This window comes from Chelon labrosus, assembly GCF_963514085.1.
Source record: "Chelon labrosus genome assembly, chromosome: 8".
Lineage (NCBI taxonomy): Eukaryota > Metazoa > Chordata > Actinopteri > Mugiliformes > Mugilidae > Chelon > Chelon labrosus.
In genome coordinates, this window is record NC_140358.1 from 7,854,768 (window position 1) to 7,877,360 (window position 22,593).

Genomic DNA, 22,593 nt, shown 5'->3' on the forward strand with positions numbered 1-22,593 from the left:
TGAACTCATACAGAGTGTGCACACCATGCATGTATGTTTACACACAGCGAGCATGTACTGTATGTACAGATGACCTGAGACCACGTAGAAATCCACTGTGCCACATGGCCAGATGATGCAGTTTAGGCTGTTTAACGTGTTGAACTACTCGCTGTAGTTTGCCATGGACACGACCTGGCTGACAGCTTATAAATTGGATTTAGGCGAGTGTTTTTTATTGTTTCCCACAGGGCCAGGGTAGAATAACAATGGCACTTCAAAGTCAGTCTGTATGCAGTGGTGGAAACAAACAAACCTACAAATTCTGTTGGAGGAGCTGAGTTCACCAATGTGTCTCAGATCTCGGACCATCCAAACAGACCTCTGTGCTTGTGGCTCTGACCCTTACTGTGCGTGGTTTCCAAAAGGCTTTTCAAATAGCAGAGTTTAATCAAGTTCATTTTTGGATTCTGGTCAGTCGCTTCAAAATTTTTCTGGATTTACGTGATAAAAAAAAGAATAATTCAGTATTATTTAGTGACTGCTCATAAAAATGCATATTTATTAACAGACCTTTACTATAATGTAAGATAATTATGTTATTAATACGCCACATCGATTGGGTAATAGAAATACCCATTATTCAGTTATTTTCTAAATAACCCCCTTTATTTGCAGTATTTTGCACTCCGTGGTCTCTTAACATCTTTGAGTCAAGCATTTTCATGTAAAAGCATAAATCAATGCATATACATCTTAAGATATTATGAGTAATTGCACAAGATGCTTGTTCCCTAATAGACCTTTTTTCACAGCAGAGATTGTAATTTGTCATAGTGGGAAAAGCACAAGTGAAGCTAAAACGATTAACAGCGACTCCTTTCTAGTGAAATATTCCAGTAAACCACGCTGCAGAGCCAGGATACATACTACCTGGACATTGGGACTGACTAACCTGTAACGAATCCTGCCATCATTTTTGTTAATAATTACAGCACAAACATGACTTTTGCAGATAGACTGATATCACTTAAAACTTAATGGCATTAACTCAAGGCATTGATGCAAAGGATAAATAATTAGACCACAATTTTTAAAATAGATGATATCAGGTTAATAGAAAGTATTATTCCCATCTCGATCTGTTTCTCACTTTCTCTCTATCTCTTACTCTTGTCACTCAAAGTATTCAAGAAAAGGCTGCAGTAAACACCAAGATGATCTCTGCCGTGATCATAGCGTTGCATTAAAATGTCCGTATCCTGCAGAAGTGACAGCCGAAGGAGCTGAGGTGTCACTTTTTTTTTTTTTTTTTTTTTTTGGGCTCAAAAACTTCTCTGCCAACCAGTCTTGCGACGCTGGCTCATGTTCAACACCCACTTCAGCTGACACCATCAAAAGGGAACACGACAAGTTAAGCAGATCTATCTGGCCTGTTTTGAAGCTTCGTCTGAACTGGCTTTAAAGCTGCTCAGTATGCCGATCCCCCTGTTCGTCTGTGACTTTGTAACCTCTATCACAGAGCGTGGCCCTTCCATTTATCTCTGTGTCAGGCTTACTCCACATGTGTAGCCCTATTGGCCAGACGCACAGTCTCTCTCAATCACATATCAACTCCTGCAGTTTTGTCTTTTTTTCGCTTGTACTAAGGGAATAAAAGTGGCAGGTATGATAACACATGTCCGTGCATACCTAAATTGGGATTTCAACATCTGATCTGACTGTTCATCGATTTACTAAAAGATGAGGCTAAGAGCTCCTTTGCATCAACGGCAGTAGGACAGTTAAGGACAGGGACATTAAGCCAGAATTACAACTGTGGCCTTGAAGTGACAGAGACCACCTGCTGCCAATGATTATGTACGCATATTGCGAAACACCCTTCAAAAGCTCATAAGACATCAGTTTACTTTTATTGCAGTCCAGCATGTGTGTTTATGTGCAGCACAGAATTTTCCCGTTCATTCACAATTTAGATGCTGAACTTGTCAAATACCTTATTTAGCTGAGCTGCCTTGAGCCTTTGAATGTCCTCAAATTTGCGTACACTCTCAATAGCTGTGTTTGGACATTAGCCTGGCTGTCTAATAATTTGCACCCATTCTCACCCAGCGAAATACACTCTTCCACAGTTGCTTTGACAACCGAACACATTTGAAGGAAAACCCTGTTTTTGTGTGGCGTCACCTTAGTAACAGTGAGACGAAGTCAAAATTGGATACCGCAGCAATAATAGACTAGATCGCATACAAAGAGATGGAAAGCAGTAGCATTTGTCAGAGCGACCGAAGACTGGCCGAGTAAATGTCCACACCAACACACCAGGGAAGATAAGATACATGGTGTTTGAGAGGAGAATTGTGAGTAAATGTCCTGTCAGTGGGGTGATAAAAGTGTCTGTTGACTTTTCTCTGTTTTCTTCCAGCCTGGATAAGATCCTAGCTGCCATGACAATTGCTGCAGAGAGGAACAATAAAGAGAGGTTTGCCTCAATTGTGGAAGGACTGGAGAACCATGAGGCCCAGCAGCTCCAGGTTAGGAATTACACAAAAAAACAAGCACTTAACGTCACTAATTAATATTCACCACACATTCATCACTGCTCTTTTGCTTGATTATTTCTTTTGATGTATAAGAGCGGCCTCCATGGTTTAGTGGCCAATCCAGTAACCGATATCATAACCTCTAATATTCTTGGCACAATGTTCTGAACCCTGTCGTGCTTTGGTACAGTATACATCTCAGGATGTCTTGAACGCTACCCACACTCAGAAAGAAGAGACTTTCTCCTTGCACAGTGGACAGAAACCTGGCAAACTTTCATTCACATAAACTCTGCGTTGTCACAAAGACCACGTTTGACGCAGGCGCGGCAGAAATTGACAGTCGTGTCACTCTGGGGTCCATTGTACCTCTGCCTCAGCTGTCCTTCGCTGTTCCTGTCTTCGTGTCCGCCTGTCAACCTCACAGCACCTCCAGCGCATGATGGAGTGTGATCGCTGGGCTACTGAAACGCACTCAGAGCACCTTTGCTACCGCTTTAATCAAAAACACCTGCTTCATTGAGCACCTCGACTGTGATGCCCCATTTATTTTTATTTTTTTAGCAAACTCCACAAAGATGATAAAAAAAACACGTCCTCTGTGATTTTTGTCTTCCTTTCACTCACATTTTCTCTTCCTCTCACTGACTGTTTTTTTTTCTCACATCTTACAAATACTTCCCCTCACGTTTTTTCCCATGTTGCTGTCAAGTCTGGTCTCCAAGGAATCATCGTGAAAGGGCAACAAAAGCAACATACCTCTCCTCATTTTCGTTAGTATCCTTCAGCACCAGGAAAAACTATATAGGCTACCAGCAATAACAACACCTCTTAAAACATGTTTTTTTTTTTGGTTTTTTTTGGAAGGCGAAAGCAGGGAATTACTTAAGGAATTACATTAGCTGCAGGGATTGAAGGAAAAGTCGTGAAGGAAACTGATGAGGCGGGTGGTGGTGGTGAAAGTAGATATTCTTTTATTAGGCGGCTGTTGTTTTTCCTTTAAATTTTGCCGTTAATGAAATGAAGCTCAAGCTAATTGTGAGGTAAATTAAAATGCTTTGCTGATGCAAGGGGTTCAACGAAATTAATAGACTTTTCATCCAAAACCTGTGATGGGCTGCAGAGCTCGACTTTGCTAATGTGATTAAAACGTGTTTTAACTTAGTTCAGGGTATACGTGTCTATTGAGCATCAGAGAAACTCTGCATTTCAACTTTAAAACCAGTCGCGGCCCTGTCACTTTTAATTACTGTGTTTGTAACCCCTCCCTCCTCGCCCTATGGCCGCAGCTCTCTAAACCTAGCACAGATCATGCCTCCGACCCCCACCCCACGATACATGACTGAGGTATGTTTGAGGTGCTTGATGTAAGTATCAATCTGTATGCAGGAGAAGAGAAGGAATTTTTCATGAGCTCCATGGCTTTCTTCACTGACATAAGTTCTGTGAAGATTTGGTGGAGTTTCTTTTATGTGTCTGGCCTCTGGTGGATACAGTAAAATGTCAGGTTTCAGTGCACAGATCATACTTCGAGGTCCTCAAGTTTTTCTCAAACATGGAGGAACCTTCCGTGTTTCTGACGCCTGGCACATACTCAGTCACTGTTCATCTTTTCCTGCAACAAACTTGTACTTTCCCAAGAGAATATACAGTATCTTATTTGTCTCATATAACAGTATGCACTCCACCCTCCCCGATAACTTGCTAACAAAGGCATCTGTTGTGTTGGTGCGAAAAATTTACAGTAACAGAAGAAAACAGCTGCTGATGCTTTTCAAACAGGGTAGCTTTTGTTCTATAAAATCCCCTAAAAAGGAGATATGAATGATTTGATTGGAGCTCCAGCATGAGGTGACTTCAAATTGAGTTTAACAAGCAAAAAATATGGAAAACAATTAGGAAAAAAAAGTAGTATTTTGTTCCATCAGGTGATAGAATTATCCACTGCAGCAGATTTACTTGCCTTTGCGCGCCTGTGTGTGTTTAGTTTTGTTGAAACTGTTAAGCCAAACAGCATTTTCAACCCTGAAAAAATAACAAAATGGACCCAGACGGACACCACACAAAATCTTCACTTCTGCGACTGTTATTAATAACATACAAGCCAACAGTTACTGAGTCAAGGTTTCCGAAAGTAGTGTTTCACATTGTCCATGGGAATCTTTCTGCCTGGTATTGATCGTCTGTCCATGGAAAACTGCCGTATCCACGGCTTGCTCCCCTGGAACACCTTACTTCTCATTATAATTCATCAACAATTTCCTCTTTCACATATACCCTCATCCACGCAGACACACACACACACAGAGTTTGAGGCCCTTTTCTTACCAATATATCCATTAATAATGCACATCGGGTCAATAGACACACCAGACTGGTACTTTCTACCATCCTTCGTCTGGTCTCTCACTCTCTTTCCCCCTTTTCTACAATTTTGTTTTTGGAAAAGGAAATGTTAGGATCTGCATAGAGTAATCATCATTTACAGTTTACAATTGACTTATATGTCTTTTAGTGATATGTTTTGCAACAAACACCTCTTTTACATCTAATTTCTCATTAGTTTTTCTGTCTTCTTGTCTGTCTTCACTGCAGGTTGCTTGCATGCAGCTGATCAATGCCTTGGTCACCTCTCCGGATGACCTGGATTTCCGGATACATCTGCGCAATGAGTTCTTGCGATGTGGCCTGAAGAAGATCCTCCCTGTGAGTTATTGAACTATCACAGTACACATGGTTGGATTATTCACGAGAATGAAAAGTGATTCACTCCGGACTTTGTGAAAGTGGATGTGACCCAAATATTTGTCAGCCTGTAAAACTCAGTCGAACTATAAACGCAGCATTTTAACTATTTATCAAAAAAGAACTTCTTTGTTGGCCCAACTGATTTTTTTGTACATTTTGAACTGGAGTATTATATTTGATGTGAAAGTTTTACGGTATTTGTGTGCAGACAACAATGAGGCATTCAAGCCAAATAAGCCACTTGTAAAATTGAATCCTTTTCATGAATTTTGGGAACTAAAATCACAAAGACTAGATGTTCCACATCACTCAAATGACACAAATAAGAATATTTTTATCATTATTAATTTAATTAGCATTAGTTGAAGCTCCTGCCAAGTGTGATGCGGCGCTAGCGCCTCATCTACACAGGCATCATTATCAGCAACCTTACACATCTTCGCAGGAGCCGAGGGCAAACGAGCTCCAGCTCATCACTCAAGCTCCCATTTGTCGCGAGTGGGGTGAACATGTCACAGAGCCAGTTGTTAATAAGTCATCCCAGCTGCTCCTGTTGATTATTACTGTCATTACTTTAATTATCTTCAGTTCTGCCCCCGATATGAAAGCGTGTCAGTGTACAGTCATTTATGAATGCCACATTTACAGCTTTTAATGCCGACATTCAGACTGACACTCTTTCATCTAATTATGAGTTATGCTCGGGAGCCAGTGTAGCTGCTGGCGAAGACATAGTGAACTTCGCCGAAACCGAAAGCACAATTTGTTTTGTTCTTATAGTCCTTGACACATGTATGTGGCTCTCCTCCTCTTCTCCTTCCCCCACTTTTTTTGTGCCATTGTGCACCTCCCTCAGAAGCAGTGTTACTCACTGAAGACAGATGGTGCACCCAAAAAAACAGTGCAGGGTGATTGATACCTGCAGAAATTGGGTTACATTTGGCCCTGTCTCTGTCTGTAAACTCCAGTGCGGGTGATTCATAGAGAAGTGTTAAAGAGCACTGCTGTAGCCCCTTGTGGCTGGAACAGGTGCGCAGGAATTGGTACTGTCTGGAATACTTAGTGAGAGGGTTCAGGGCATCTCAGTTCCCAGTTTTATGTGCAGCTGGAACCGGGAAACTAATATCGTGGAGCTGCAGATTCTCAGAATTGATCTAGTTAACAGTAGCATATAAAAGTCTGGCAAGATTTAACGGAACATAACTGAACTACTGTCTGTAAAATGTTTATTATTATAACCTTTTGTAAAACGTGTAACACACTGTCAACTGTTTACTGTATTTTTTTTTTGTAGGAGCTAAAAGAGACAGAGGAACTAGACATTCAGCTGAGGGTGTTCAATGAAAACAAGGAGGAGGACTCTATCGAGCTCTCCCATCGCTTGGATGACATCCGCGCTGAGATGGAATATCCTTTTGTCCTCCCTCTGTGTGAATATACAGATGAACAGGTCTGCAGAACTAGCATCAAGGGACCAGTGTATATTGTGGGTTTGGTCAAGCTTTATCGGCTGAAGACCCCTTATGGCTTTGTTCATTAGAGGAAGATTAGAGGAGCCAGAGCACAATATCCAGCTCCATCTCTAGCCAGGTATACTAGATAAATAACCCTGTCATCTTAACCTCCAACCTCTTTGCTCTTCATTTTATTTACTCTCCTCCTCCTCCTCCTCTTCATCTCCTCTCCCTTTTCACTTGAATTTTTCCTTTTGTCTGTTCATATGGGTTTAAGTAGGGCTGTAGTAACTCTCAAGAGGAAGATATCAAACGCTGTCGACAATTAATATTTTTATGGTGGTAATATATGCAATTATTCTGTCACTCATTCTTTCTCTATTCCAGTTTAGAAAGGTGAATATAGACCCCCAGCTCTCTACAAATGTCCATTTAATTCCAAACATTCAGAGCAGAAGTTAATAAGGTGAGAAGTAATTTAGTCCCAAGCTGGAAACTTCTTCAAGCGTCCCAGAGAAGAAGCCTTTAATAATTCACAAATCTGCTCCGAGGCTATGTATGAATGGCTGACATTGTGAGCAGACAAATTCCAGACTCCAGACATTGTTATGCAGATGTTCATTCTCACAACCTTTTTTTTTTCCACCAAATCCCACGGTTGTAGAACGGGCACAAAGTGCTGCCGTGAGTGACAGTTTCTGTTGACACATGTAGGTGAGGGGAGGAGGATGTGTACGTGTATGTGTGTGGAGAGGAGAAAAAAAAGGACCTGGATTAATGATGTGCTTGAGCAGGTTCACAAATGAGAAGGCCCAATGTTTGTTTCCAAGGACAATGTGGTATTGATCTGTGCGGTACAAGCCTGATTCGAATGCCTAGGCTACCCTTTGTCCCTTTGCCAGGTTTTTTTTTTTTTTGCACACACAATATCGCACGGGTAGTGCTTCTACTACCACTGCATATGTGTCTTGTTTCTCCCAGCAGTTTCATGAATATTAACCTGAAGAGCCTTGTCTCCTCAGTGTCCGGCCCAGGTCCAGGTGCCGAGGAGGTGACTCCAGGCCCATAATAAATATTAATGAGCTGTGGAATGGTGATTGATTGACCCCACCACTGAGTGGCCTACATCACACTTGACTGCCACTCATGTTTATTCATTATTTGGAGAGAGAGAGAGAAGCAGAGGAAGAGAGCGTAGAGGGGGGAGCCATTGAATAGATTGGCATTTTACATTAGGTTTGTGTCTGCAATTTAGTGATAGATGAAGCTAGTTGGATACTTTCCCAGTGTGAGCTCCTTCTCATGTCCTCTCAAATGCTGCGGTGGAGAGGCTATAATTGAATCTCTCAGGATAGGTAATTCTCCCAGGCTTCATGCTCAGCTAATGCAAGGGAAGGAAATGATACTTTAGAGGAGCTTGTATTCCCATCTCTGTTTCTCTAAAAATTTGATAAGGGATAGGAGTTTAATTACGCACATTGTTGAAATTAATAGGAAAATTGCCAAACAGTATTTAAGAGAATCGATCTTCTCCTGTGCAGATTGTTTTCTATAGAAGACAGACGTCTGAAAGTCATGAATGTGTTTCTGCGAGTGCATTCTTACTGATATATAATTTCTCTACCAAAAGCTAGAGGGAGGAGGAATCACAACATATGGTGCCAATGTGTTGCAAATGTCACTTTATCGCTTTGCAGTCAGTATGTTGCTCTGTGTAAATATTTTAACACACGTCGTCAAGATCCGCATTTCATGTTAGGATGGCAATCTGATTTTCATCTCTGCAGGCATAACAGTGTACCTCCTCCTTAGTCTACTGTTTTTCTCGTGTGTGCACATTTCTGAGAGGCTTATTCCACATTTTCAGACAAGATGAGTCTCCATAGGGAAATCCTCCTTTCTCGAGCAAACAAATTAAATAGACTCCAAATCATTCAATTTCCTCAGTTCTTTAGTTCTTGGAGCTACACTTTCAGTACACTATTAGATGTTTAAAAAAACACAGATTGAGTATTTTCTAAACTGATCTATCTCGTTCTGCAAATCATCCATTTGCATAAAAATAGGATTTTGAAATAAACATGGCAGTTGTCTCCTATACCGTGTTATAAATTAATTACCATTAATAATAATAATAAAATAGGGTTACACCAATACTACTACTACTACTACTACTACTAATAAAGACAGTCTGATTTGAAATCTGTTTTCTAGCTGTCAAAGCAGTACTTCCTCTTGCAGAAAGCAAACATTTGTCACATAATCAATAGCTTTTGCAAATTTAATAACATGAATGTTTGCACTCGAGTGCATGTCACTTTCAATCTGGGAGCTAAACCTTAATCATATATCATATATATATATTTTTTTTTTAAATTTAAAAAAATAAATTCCTAGCCACCAATCAGATCACCATCATCCTTGGCTTAAATATTCAAGCGAGTGAGTCTTCTACATAATTAATCTCCTCCATCTACAAAGGTCTGGAGTGACAGGTAAACCAGAGGGAGCCTTCTTCATTGCTCAAGTTAGCTGTTTACCCTGGTTTTGCTCCCCCGAGGGAGAATGGATAAGAAAAATCGTATCTCTGTTTGCCTTTGCTCAATGATACCTGTCAGAAAACCTGAGTTGAAGAACTGGGGGAAATGAATATTTACAATGAAAATGAGAAGTAATAAAAATTCAGGTGTTTACAGGGGTTGAGTGCGCAGTCAACTGAAATAACTCTAAAATGAAACATTGCAATAACGTTGTTTTCCTTAACCTTGCCCCTGTACTGATATGAATGAGGTGTACCATCTCCTGTCCAATATGGTGAAAGACACCGGCTCAGAGGCTTACTTCCTGTCAATCCTTCAGCACCTATTGCTCATCAGGAACGACTATTACATCAGGTAAGTTCTGGACAGTTTCTGTATACCACTGGGCTTGTATAGACAGATGACCTTGTGATACTGCTGTGAGCGTGTTTTTATAGCTACTTGGTGTTTTCTTTCTTACAACACATAAAAAACAGCTCATACAGCACTTTTTACTTATTTGTTCATTAGGAGTAGTGATTGTTCCCATGGGGCTATCTCTCTATCTTTGACTTATATATCTTGAAAAGAAAAAGCAGGTTGAAATTTCTAATGTGAAGAGAAAACTGAGAGAAGGTACATGACGTTAAGTTGGAATAAAATTGAATTGGTTCGGTAAGCCTAGTGAGCCAAACGTAAAATTGTGTACTGCACGTTCCACCATGACTTTTGGCTATAGTCCATTAGCATGTTAGCAGGCTAATCTTGAAAGCTTGGCAGATACCGTGCTCACTGTATGACACTGTATGATGTGGTAACTCATACTACAGTTTGAGTTTTAATCTGCCCCCAAGTAAACTGATTGGCCACCATGTGGCGCTCACACTGAATTTGTCTAGTGACAGTTCCAATAAATCTTTTCCAGACGATACGGGGGCATCCTCACTGACAAAAAGAGAGAAAGTCAGTGTTACTTTGTGCTATTTTAAAAGCTAGAATTGCATTGCTGGCTTTAGGGGTTTATTCAATTATCACTTGTCTTAGTGGACCTTTTTTATTTGATATATTTTATACATAAGAGTAAGCAAGTCTTTCTTTATTGAGATGTTGGAGCATTCATTCACTTTTGGACCATTTTTTTAATTTTCAAAAAAGCTGACAGAAGCGTGTATGCCCACTTAAGAGCCGAATGAAATTTTGAAAGGTGGTGGTTCTTTACCTCGAGCTATTTCCCGTGAAAGAAGTGCAGTTTATCGAGATGACACATTGAACCAACGGCTGCAGCGCTGAGCTCGCTTGGCTTAAAGTAAAGATGAGAACAAAGTGCTGAAAAAAAAATACCTACCTCCTTACTGCATTTTGTATGGAGGAACTTCTTCACTGACCTCTGTAGGTGAAAACCTGTACGCCTGTTGAACTGATCAATGGGTGTATGTCAGCTGTGCACTATATTGTGCTGTGAAGGGCTGCGTTTTATGGTGAGCATGAAGCTACCGTTAGTTTGAGCCATACGAATGATTATTAGAAATAGAATTCTGGAATTCTGCCGAACACTAAATTCTAAAGCAGAAAGACTCTTAAAAGGTGGGACATCATTTCTGTTATATAGGGTTATTGAGCATTTTTAAACTGTGTGGTTTGCTTTCCACTTTACGTCCAAAGAGTGAATATGTCAGTAACTTGGAAGGAAGGTCACTACTTGTCTGAATGGAGTGACACTGATGAATTCACTGCTGCGTCAGACATTTTCCCAGGAATAAGACTTAAAAAAGAAAGCGTGAAGATGGACGGAGGATGAGAGGAGAAAGATGAATTTAACATAGACAAGTTGCTGTTCCCTTGCAGTCATGAATTATGTATTCCTCATCTTTCTGGAGGAAGTGAAAATAGAATTCACATTAAGCATCTAGTATCGCTGCGTCCACCTCGGTGCCAGTGTCCACATCCGCCTCTGTAAGCCAGCAATAAGAAGGGATCGGTAACCACTGCTCATAAAAAAGGGATGGTCTTTTTAAAGATATGTTTTTAATATGTGTGCTTTTCCCCCTTACAACTTTAATAACAAATGCAAGGTGAGAGCCACATACGTGCACCCACAAACATTAACACCAGAAATGCATTATGACTGAGGCATTTTATTTCCCATACATCACTGCTGTGGCGTTTGGATGATGGAAGACGCTGTACTACAGTGCATGCAGCTATTTCCAATAGGTACTATCTGTCTTCTTTCAGTCAGTTACCAGCGTTTCAGGTGGTGATTAAAATTCAATGACTGAAATAGTATAGTTATAGGAGAAATATAATTTTCATAACATGAAACAGAACCTGTGGGAGGTTTAAAGGATGTGTGGCGGCAATGAGTAGGTCTCGTTCAAGCTTAATTGTTGCAGTAATAGATTAGGTAGTGTTTAAAGGTTAGGTAAACACTTAGGCATCATGATCAAAGGAATATACGTGTGCTCAAATGAACCCTAAATCATGTAAAAGATTTAGTTGTTTTAGTTGTTGCATTCATTGGAATTGATAGCACACGTGGTACCTTGATTGTTTAGTCAAATAATAATATGAAATTCTAATTTATTAAATATTATAATTAGTATTCTAATAATAAGACTATGCAGAGGGTAACTGCTCTGTCTACTGTAATTCCTCCTAACATTAGTTATTTTTCTCCCCTCCAGGGCTCGGTTTATTTTTGATAATTAATCTCTCACTGCAAGCCTAATGAATGGGAGCACATCAAACCCACCCAGTAAATATAGAGCAGATCTGCTCTTTTGGAGCCTGGTGATAGGGGGATTACACTGGTTATGTGGAGCAGAGCTGGATCAAGTGGCTGGGGCTGTGCTGAACTGCAAGCCATCACTGGAAGAAATGAAGGTGCCAAAGTAAAAGAAGAGGTGGGGAATGATACAGGGGACATATGCTCGATTCTGGAGCCCAGCCCTGCCCACTGTGGAGGGGCCTGACAGTTCTGGGTCGCCCTCTCCGTCTCTAGTTATCTCCACCCAGCCCCTATCTGCTTGGCGGTGGCGGAGGATGGAGGACGGAGGGAAAATAGGGCGGCTTATTGAGATAATAATGTGGTGTACATTGGTGACAGTTGTAAGCCGAGTGCCACAGCGCTTAAGCCATGCAGGGCGATGTGTGAGCTTTCACTTGCTTGTTCCAGTCATGAGTGGGCGAATCCACCAGCTCCAGCTTAATGTATGGCATTTCATGCTTTCAAAACAGTGCACCTAAATGCTGATTTATTCTTATTTGCCTTGGCTCAGAATTTTGTGCTCTTTCATATTTCTGTCCACCCACAGGTATCATCGGAACACAGCCTTTGAATTTCTGGGCAACAGTTGGTGTTGAAGCCTTTAAGATAAACTTATATCCATTTAATTTCTGATAAAAACAAAGTGCTCTTTTCCATGCGCGTTCCTTTTTACTCAGATACAAAGTTGGATCATGTTTTTTTTCTTTTTTTCTGCCTTTTTGGGCAAAATTAACCCACCTGGCAAAAGACACTTTGTTCACAGTTCTGCCTGCTAAAACCAATTATTACATTTTAGAAACGTTAATGCTCTTTCCACTGAAAGCTTTCCTGCAGACCGATCAGACAAGCTTTGATCTGACTTACGGGTGCCTTATCTGGTTCAAGGCTGTCACAAAATCTCAAGCTTGTGGGCATCTCTGATTTTCAGTATTTCATTACATAAATCAAGCGGATCAATCTTGGATTAAGCAGATTCAACAAAACAAACAGGAAGACTCAAATGTTTATGTAAATGAAAGGAAATAAAAGTTGTACTTTGTACACCCCTAGAGGAGTATAGCTTTTACTCTGTGCTCACGAGGGAATCTGCTTGTTATATGAAAAAGAGATGAAAAGATTTTATATGATTATTGAATCAAAAGGATGTCCATTCTCCAGTATTGCTGGTATTGCGATATTCCTCCTTCTAGTTAGGTGTTAATTAGTGAATTACAATTTCCAAGCCCTTCACGCAAATTAGTTCAGTTGAAGCGATTAGCTGGGCACAGCCACATACACTTGCGGATGAAAATTGTTGTTTGTTGGTTTAAGAAATTGTTCATATTGGTTTTTCAGGGTGTATTTTATTCTTCATTGAGGGTCAGTTTCGGAGTCTTTGTGGAGTCTGTAGAGGAGTTCTCTCCATTGCAAATTTAAACATCAACTTCTGCTCAACGTCACGCTAAGGAAATAATTATTTCCCAGTTTGCAGCTCAGCTTAAGCTGGCATTGTACTTGCTAAATGTCACTTGCAATTAAAGTTGATAATGTTACAGAGAAAAGGTCACATACCAACCTGTGCGGTGGCTGATTCACACACCCTGCTAGACAACACCAAGCACTCAGTCACACTCCTAACTGGCTGACATGTTTTCCCGGTCATTGTGCTTTCAATTACACACATTACACTGATTAGATTTACATTTCAGTTTTTATGGTTACTCTAATTGGCAAAGATGATTGCAAATTATGCAAGAGGGCAAGCGTAGCCCAGGCTACCGTCAGTCACCTTGAAATGGACAGACTAACACATTCCTGGGTTCTGTGTACCCATTAATCTACTAATTTCATGATAGGGGTGAAGCAAGTGATCAAATTTAATGGGGTGCCTATTTTCTCCAGCAGCACCCTTCTTGACATGGCATTTAGTGACCTCTAGCTTGGATAAGAGAATCATTTGTGGCTAATTAGCCTTGTAGAGTTTGTGTCAGTCACATCTTTTTGTAGCTTGTCTAATTGTTCTGGTTTGTTTCTCGACCCCTCAGGCCGCAGTACTACAAGGTGATCGAAGAATGTGTGTCTCAGGTGGTGCTGCATCGCAGTGGGATGGACCCAGACTTTGGCTACAGCAAAAGATTGGATGTGGACTTCACCCAACTGATTGGTAACTTTGTGATAGCTTGTGATTCATCTTAATTTCACATATTGCTGTTATGATGTCTAAAGTCGGAGGGTTCTTGTATGTGTTTTATACTTTGGGACTAAGGGGTTACAGATTCACCTCCCCCCATGTCCATGGCTAAGGTAACCTGACCAAGCACCTAACTGCAGCAGCCCACTGCTCTGAGTGAACACACTACTTTTACACACTACACAATTTCCCCTTGGGGGAATGCAATATAGATTATCATTATTATTATTATTATTTCTGATATGTCTGTAACCCTGGATTTTGTGCTGTGTACCGTGGCCACTAGTCCTCTAACAGGGACTATTCCACTGATTCAGTATGTTAACTCTATTGGTTAAAGAGATCCCTCCGACCGAGCAGCTCTGACTAGACAAAGGACACAAAGAGAAAGCTCTAATTTTCAACTATATCTCCACGTAATCTGAACATTCAAATACATACATTTACACTCACAATGACTGGATAGCGCTCCACCTAATGAGAGCACTTTTCAGTTTCCCATTTTGAAAGACCACAGACCGCACACTGCATGCTGGCCGTTAGCTGTAGCCTTTGTTGTGTGTTCAAGTGCAAATATATGGTCCAGAAACAGTGTCCATTCGTTACTGAGCCTTCTTTGATGTTGGCGTGGTATGTTTGGACCTTGAGCTCTTATATGCTGAATTCATCCCCCAGATCCTATTTTTCTTCTTAAATGAAGTGGTTCTGGAGGAATATCACTGATGTACATTTACTAATAATGTGTTGATGTATCTCAGTCCTTCTCATTATCCTCCCAGCTTGCATCACAATTCCACTGTCCAACTTCTCCAGTGACTGGACACACGTACAAGATGGGGTCATCTAATTATTAATGAATAATGCATTCTAGTTGCTTAAATAAATTCAGTTAATTCTGAATGATTTTAAATGATGTTTTCCTCAATTAGGGTGCTTCTTAGTTGTGTCTGTGGAAGCCTGGAGAAAACATCTATTTGCACTGCATTACTAATGGGGGACTTTTTTTTTTTTTTTTTTAACCGAAAATAGAAATAAATAACACCACTTTGTCTCACTCAGTTGTGTCACTAACAGTTCTGTGACTTGCCAACAAAGGGTCATTAAAAGTTTCTAAACCCATCCACAAAGCACTGGCACAGTAATAAATGAGTTTTCTCCCTCACTTTACTGAGATTTAATCAACTGTTTTTAGATATTAGATTTATATTATATTTTGTAAGGTGTCTTTTCACCTTTTTTGTCCTGTTTTTGTTCCCCACATTCACATTAGGTTGTCTTTTTATTGTTCAGGAGGTAAATGTGTTGCATGATGTGTGATCTAACAGCAATTTACACTTTAAGCTTTCACTCTGCCTGCAGGCAAATGGTAAACTATGACATTTGTAAATGCACTCAGATAAAGCCATAGAAAAGTGAAACCCACCGAACGGTTAGAAAACAAAATACTTTTTGCTCTGATGAATTTTTCTCTTTTTCAAGACACATTTAAGTAACAGATGACAACTTACAGTTTGTAGGTGGAGATTGCTGTTATTGAGGTACACCTCATATGCTAATGATTCAAGACTTAAGGTGCTGTTAACATGCAGTCCAAATGATCTGATCTTAAGTTGGTAGCTTTAACTACAGGTGTGGACTGTTAAGACCTTTCGATGACACATTTGAGATTTTGTCTCATATATTCAGAGAGAACACACAGTCACTATTATCAGTGATGGACTGTCAGAACTCATGTCAGGTGTGAACACACGTAATTTGGAACTGCTGACTTGTGATCAGATTGCCCTGACTGGATGTTAATACAGAGTATGAATAGGGCATGTGATTTGAACAGTATGGCTGAATCCACCACATGAGTGATACGTACACAGAGGACCACTAAAGAACTATCTATTTATCAAAATGTATAGCCAGATACTTCAAATCATATGTAATCATAGCCTGACAAACTCGGAAGTGCCAAGTTAAATCGCTCCTTTACGTATTTGCTTGGTATTTTTCAATGGTGAAAGAAATCCATGATAGACCAAATAGGTTATCTGGGATACAATTTGAATCATACTCAATCTGATGCTTTGAATGCGTGAATTCAATGCTTGAAAACACAGATCTATTTGTTATCTGACACAAGGAGCTAATGACGCAAATTCCACTGAGGTGCCTTGTGACCGTGGCTGTCTTGTCTTGCAGATCAGTGTGTGGATAAAGCCAAAGTTGAAGAGAGTGAGGAGAAGGCTGCGGAGTACTCCAAAAAGGTGAGACATTAATCACTCCAACAGCCCCCTTGGTTGGCCAGCTCCCATCAGGAAAGTTTTTTCTTCCTCAGAGCTCCCAGACAAGCTATTGATTTTCCATGCCCTAATCAATACCTGGCTGTGACGCTACATGATCCGTATCAGCATTACAAGAATCAATGCCGATGTTCTGATGTATACTTGTGCACAGCGTCGGGGCAGAGTTAAGTTATGTGCAGACTCTTCTGATACAGTTCCGCATTTCAAGCTGGCCCCTTATTGGACTCCACTTTATTTTAGATTGGCTTACTTTCTTAATTAATTAATAGTACATTTGATTCTGTGAGAGAAATACAATGCCAAATGTTACCTCAAACACACTGTTTTTAGCATTGAAATGCATTTTATGACTGATGACATCAGTGTTGGTCTTGGGAATGTTTTATTCTTGAGACTTCTTTCCCATCATACCTGCATTCCTGCACCATGCTGGGACACTGAAATCATTGCAGCGACATGGCTTGTTTTCTCCAAAGGTTAGATCCATCAACATACATGAAAGCCAGGACTGAAACAAAGACAAAGGACAACAGGGCTCTAGGGCCATGAGGGCTATGAATAGAAATGGCCAGAGAGTGTAAGACAGCGTGTTTTGGTGTCTGTTGATGTGCCCTGTGGCCAGTCTCAGGAGACACCCTGCCGCTCACCAACCAGTGTGTGTGTTTACATCTGGGTTCACGTGTTTGTTATCTGCACATAAGACACGTTTGTTACTTTTTTCTTGCAGTTTGACGAGGAGTTCAGCGCACGACAGGAGGCCCAGGCCGAGTCTCAAAAGAAGGAAGAGAGAATCAAAGAGTTGGAAGGGAAGATCCAGGCCCTGGAGTCCCAGGTAAATCCATAAAGAGAAATCCCACCACTCTATGAAACAGTGTTACATCCCCTCGAGATCTTTGTATCGTACACTTCCCAAAAAAGAGGATATTTAATGTCCAGAACCACTTTAAATCAGTGTGATATGAGCTTTTTTAATGAAAAACTGATATTCATACAAATAAAAATGTTTGTCTCGAAGTCATTGCATCAAGAAGTAATGGCGCCATGAGAAACAGTTTTGATTTGGTCAGAAGGATACCTTTCCACCCCACTTACAGATGTGAAGCTGCTGTAAATGGAAGTTATATTCCATGCAAGAACGTTTGATTTAATAAAGGGTCAATTTCCCTCTTAAGTTGTAGCTCTTTATATGGGCGAATTGCTCTATTGAAGCTTTTCCTATGAAATTCTATCATCACAGAGATGGATTGCATTTCTTTTCCTGGCTTCCACATCATTTCGTCCCAGGCAAAACCCTCCATTTTGAGCACAGAAAATGACTGCTATTTCCCCCTTAACCCAATTTCAAACACTTTAGTACTACCTTGGGACAAAAGGGCAGTTTGCCTCCCTGCTTAGGGAATTTAATATAAACCAGCACTGAGAGATGGTGTGGCTACACCCGTATCAGAGAATGCTTTTTCTTTCAAACATTCATCTCTCGTTGATTATGTTGGCACTTACGTCTGATAAAGTGCACCTGCATTTGTTGCTGAAGAATCACATTTGTAGCAGTTATGTAGTTCAAACTTGGGCCATAGTCACATGCTGGTTTTCTCTTAGAACTTGTAGGTTTCACGCTTCTTGCATGCTCCGACATTCAACCAGTACATGCAAATCCATTCATACTACAATTTTAGGGTAAGGGTTGGTCTGCTATGTAGTGGGTTATTTATTAAAAAATAGGGATCACTGCTTCTCCCACTAAATAAGGAAACACACATGACCTCCATGAGTATTTCTGAATGGCTGGTGTGGTGTTTCACTTTTTAGCTACAGGAGTTTAGCAGCTAGTTGCAGATTGGTCAGTGTCAAGGTTTACAAGGTGGGCTTAGTGCTATGGTGTAGCCTGCAGTCGGAGTTTGTCTCCTTCCTGTCCCAAGCACAGCAGACGGACGAAGCATAAGATTTCTGACTAATTGGGAATGATTTCTTGCCAGGAATAAAACCATGTAAGTCCTTGTACTCTCTAAATGCTAGTTTTGTGCAGTCGGCATGTGAGATCGCCAATTTTGTATTACAATTGGAAAACTGCAGCTGCAGCTTTGTTTAGAGGAGCATGCCAAATTTCCCCAGACTGCAGACATGGGCCGATGAAGAAATGGTTGTGGACACATGCAAAACACGAATTAGCCCCTACACTTCATGTGCCCGCATGCAGTGTCTCCACGTGTTACTTACATTTGCACCCAAACTAGTTCACATCTAATTATTTCACACCCATTTTAGTTAGAATCAGAATCTAAAACTCTTCTTTTCCCTTGCTCATTCTTTTTTTTATATTTTTTGCATCAGGTCGTGTTACCTTTGCCTGCCCTCTTTCCCTTGTTGGGGCTTTTCATGTTGTGTTTCCAAGTATTTTCTTCGCTATAACACACCTTCCCTTAGCCTTCCCCTGGCAGGGCTGAGCCTTTTGAAGACTGACTGACTGTTGTGCATTAACAGGTAGTGCAGAGCAGAGAAGCCCTGGAGAGTCAAACCCTCTCTTCCCCTGTTTGTCTGTATGCTCCTTCAAAGGGTGGTTACTGCTGTAGAGCTGCACATCAACCCACATTAACCTCAACAGAGAAACATGTAATTTGTGTCCATAAGGACTTTAAAATATCCCCTATGCGTCAGGACACTCATCCAGGTTTAAAATGGCTGTGCATATACATTATGCCTTACATATTAATTTAACTGTAATGGTAATGATTTAATTCCAGTTTATGTTGGACTGTCTGTGAGAAATCCTTTTATTTTATTTTTTTAGAAACATGCAGCTTCTGTAATAATAACTCTCTGATTTTAGGCATGTGTTCACATAGACAGTTCAATTGCTGCCTGACAATGTCATCCTCTCAGACAGTTGTGATTCTGCTACTTCAGGAAGACTGGGCTCTAAAAGTGTGTTTTGAAACCTACTCCACGTTTGACACAGTTCTGTAGAAAAGCCATTAACTGTGACAGCGCAGAACCTTTAAATCACTGTGAGGACACGCATTCAGTTTGTCCATCAAAGCTGCTGTGCGATCACTGTCGTTTTGCTGAATATGAATGAAGTGGAAGCTAACCCTAACCTTTCATCTCCTAGAGTGAATTCCTGTCAGACATTAAAACACACGCATGCCTGAGTCTCTTCTCTTCACCTTGTTTGTGAACCAGCACATTTAATGAGAGTCTTCTCTCCTGGAACTTTGGCATTGTAACAAGCAGCCTGTTTGATGTGTCTGTTTGATTATCTCCCAATCGAGTTGAGTGGAGGTTCTGCTTGTAAACATCAACAAAGGACATAGAAATCACAACAAAGTGGAACTCTTCCACCGTTCCCCAAACCTTTGCTCGCAACCATTCAAGGCAAAGCGCAGTTATTCATTGAATTGGCTCTGGATGTTATGAATAATGTAGCACTGCAGTGGTACACAGGAACACTCTGCATCATCCCATTAATAGGTTTTAACTATTTGGCGGTCTTGTAGCAGACCCAGCATAACCCCAAGATGAGCTGGAGGTGTAGTAGACCACTTTCTCTGTCTTTTACTGCCAGGCTGCCTTCAAAACCTGGATTATTATAGACTGTGAGTGATATTGAGAGTCTAAATGTAATAGCTATTATGTTTGCTTTGTTATTGTTAAGCCAAAAACGCAATTACGTATAATTCCACTGCGTCATACTTTTCGTTTTCGTTTTTAAATGGTGCCCAAAAGAGCAAGCAACACACACTAAAAAATGCCCTTGTATGCTGCTTGATTCGTAGGCACCTCAAAGCCTCCAACTTTTGATCCCCAAGGATGAAGCATAAAATCTCCTCGCTTTAAATATTGCACTTTACTACCAAAACTTTTGAAACCATCCAACTAAAGGTTTTCCTCCCCTTTTCTATTACACACCTTTAATATTTAGTCTGAGAGTCCATAGTACGAGATGTTCTGTAGGAACGACTCCATAAAAATATTATATTTCAGGTACTGTAGAATATCTTCCCATCCTCTTTTCTTTTTTTCTTTTTTTTTTTTTTTGGTGAGATTGCACACAGTGAAGTATCAAAGCAAAAAGAGTACATTTCTAAAACAAAGGCTGTACAGTGAAATCAATGCCCATCACACATCTAACAGTTGAAATGTATTTTGAGATGCCACAAAGGGGGGGAAAAATGGAAATGGAAGAAGGGTTTTTGAAGATGCATCAGCTGTCAGTGATGCTGTGCCTCATCCCTTTCATGCAGCCATTGCGCCACACTGATGTTTTTTTGAAGATAGATTACATCTTGTTTTAGGTGTGAAACTACAGCACACCTTGCCTTTTGCACATCAAATGGCTTATTCAGATGAAATGGGAATGTAACACTGTAGTACCTTTGTCATTAACTGTGTAAGGAACATCCTCTTTACTTCTTGTCTCTTTTCTTGGCTTTATTGTGTTCCATGTGAGTTCTGCACTTGTTCTAGTGTACTCGTGTTCTTCTTCCTTGTCTATCTAACACACCCCCATATGTGCCCCTTTGTTGCCTGCTGCGTCTGTTGTGACGTGCGTGTGTCCCCATGGTGTGTATCTGTGGTGTGTGTGTGTGTGTGTGTGTGTGTGTCTTGTGACTGCACAGTTAACTATTGAAACAGACAAGCTCAAAGAGGCTCAGAGACTCATCAGGGAATCTGAAGCCAAGGTGGGTGTCCCCTTTGCATGCGTGGCCCTCGACACCATCTCACATTAAATCACCCGCAAATCCAAACATATCTTAAAGAAATGATGCTTGTTGGAGAAAATTCTCGCATTCATTCAGAATTTATCTTTAATCGTCTCTGTTCTTTCTGCATGTTCATCCCGTGCCATTACATTTGAAAGTTGTGCTGAAATACTTTCTTTCATTGCACACATGCTTGATTGCTTTGTCTATAGAAATTACTAATCCCCCCAAACACATGGCATGCTTCAATAATAAAAAAAAAAAATGAGGAAAGTCCAATCAAGCCAAATAATTTAACAGTTGAAAGAAATTGAAAACTGTGGTTGTTTTTTACCACACACATTACCTGCTTGTTTAGCACAATTTTCCTAAGTAAACACTCATAACTGAGTTTCTCTATCACAGATGAGATTGGGGCAAAGATTTAATCACATAGCATTCACAGTTAATTACCTGCCATTGAGTCCAGCAGAGTATGAATCCAAATTGGACGGGTTAGATTTCTTATTAGCCTGGTTGTCTTTTTTTTTTTTTACACACAGGTGCAGATGGGCTCTGCTTAACAAACATCAGCTTAAAAAATATCACCTTCACAAGTCTGGAAATAAACATGCTGCTAATGCAATAGAAATATATACAGTGCATATTGCAGGAGTTTATTGGGAAGGGAATATCTTTGAGGTCTGAAAACACCTCATGTCAGTTTAAAAATATAAATTTGTGCAGTATTATGGCTGCATTTACGTGTGTTGGCTAGTTTCATACGTAATTTGTATGATACATGAGAGAGCTATTTCATAAAACCTGTATTAAATAGTCATTAATAAGTTAAAGTGAATACATAATTATTTATACTGTGTGCTGTGAAACATCTCTGGGATGTTTTTTCTTGATGCCGGTGGCAATGGTATTGGATCCCAAGAGTTCCATGGAACATTGGGCTTATTATTATTGGGTAGATCAGAGAGGTGGATAGAGAGATATAGACTCTGAGGGCCGCTCAGTATGGAAACAACTGCTCTCTAATTTAGTAGCTAATTTGCTTCCATTCTCTCATATTAATCTTAAAAGAGAAAACGGGCCACAGAGGGCTGAAGATTGACAGACATGTAATCATTGGATGTGGATTTTCACTGAAGGGCTCTGGGCAATCTGTGTATGAAGCTCCTCGCAGAACACCTTTTTAATTTTGGCCCTAATCAACAATCCGCCAATGCCATTATGTAATGAAACACTACGTAATGTCTTTAAATATGAAGCCAATTACATTTCACACACACAATCAAGTGACTGGGGAAAATGCACATAGCGGGGAATTGGTTTTGGAAATGAGAAGTGCAAGTGGAAATGCTTTTTGGTAAAAGCCGGCATCTAATCAGCTCTGAAGATCAAACCCTGTCGTAACGGTGGTGTCTGTAA

At 40.4% G+C, this 22,593-nt stretch overlaps 1 protein-coding gene across 5 annotated transcripts in view; it reads left to right on the forward strand.

Moving 5' to 3' along the window:
• diaph2 (diaphanous-related formin 2) overlaps positions 1–22,593 on the forward strand; it is a 421,882-nt gene that overhangs the window by 122,136 nt on the left and 277,153 nt on the right. For all 5 annotated transcript variants that reach the window (XM_084549618.1, XM_084549616.1, XM_084549619.1 and 2 more), the window contains 7 exons: positions 2,405–2,513; positions 5,118–5,228; positions 6,565–6,677; positions 9,502–9,618; positions 14,035–14,153; positions 16,371–16,435; positions 17,202–17,306. In XM_084549618.1, the coding sequence (XP_084405744.1) occupies positions 2,405–2,513; positions 5,118–5,228; positions 6,565–6,677; positions 9,502–9,618; positions 14,035–14,153; positions 16,371–16,435; positions 17,202–17,306 (739 nt within the window). The remainder of the gene's footprint in view (positions 1–2,404; positions 2,514–5,117; positions 5,229–6,564; positions 6,678–9,501; positions 9,619–14,034; positions 14,154–16,370; positions 16,436–17,201; positions 17,307–22,593) is intronic.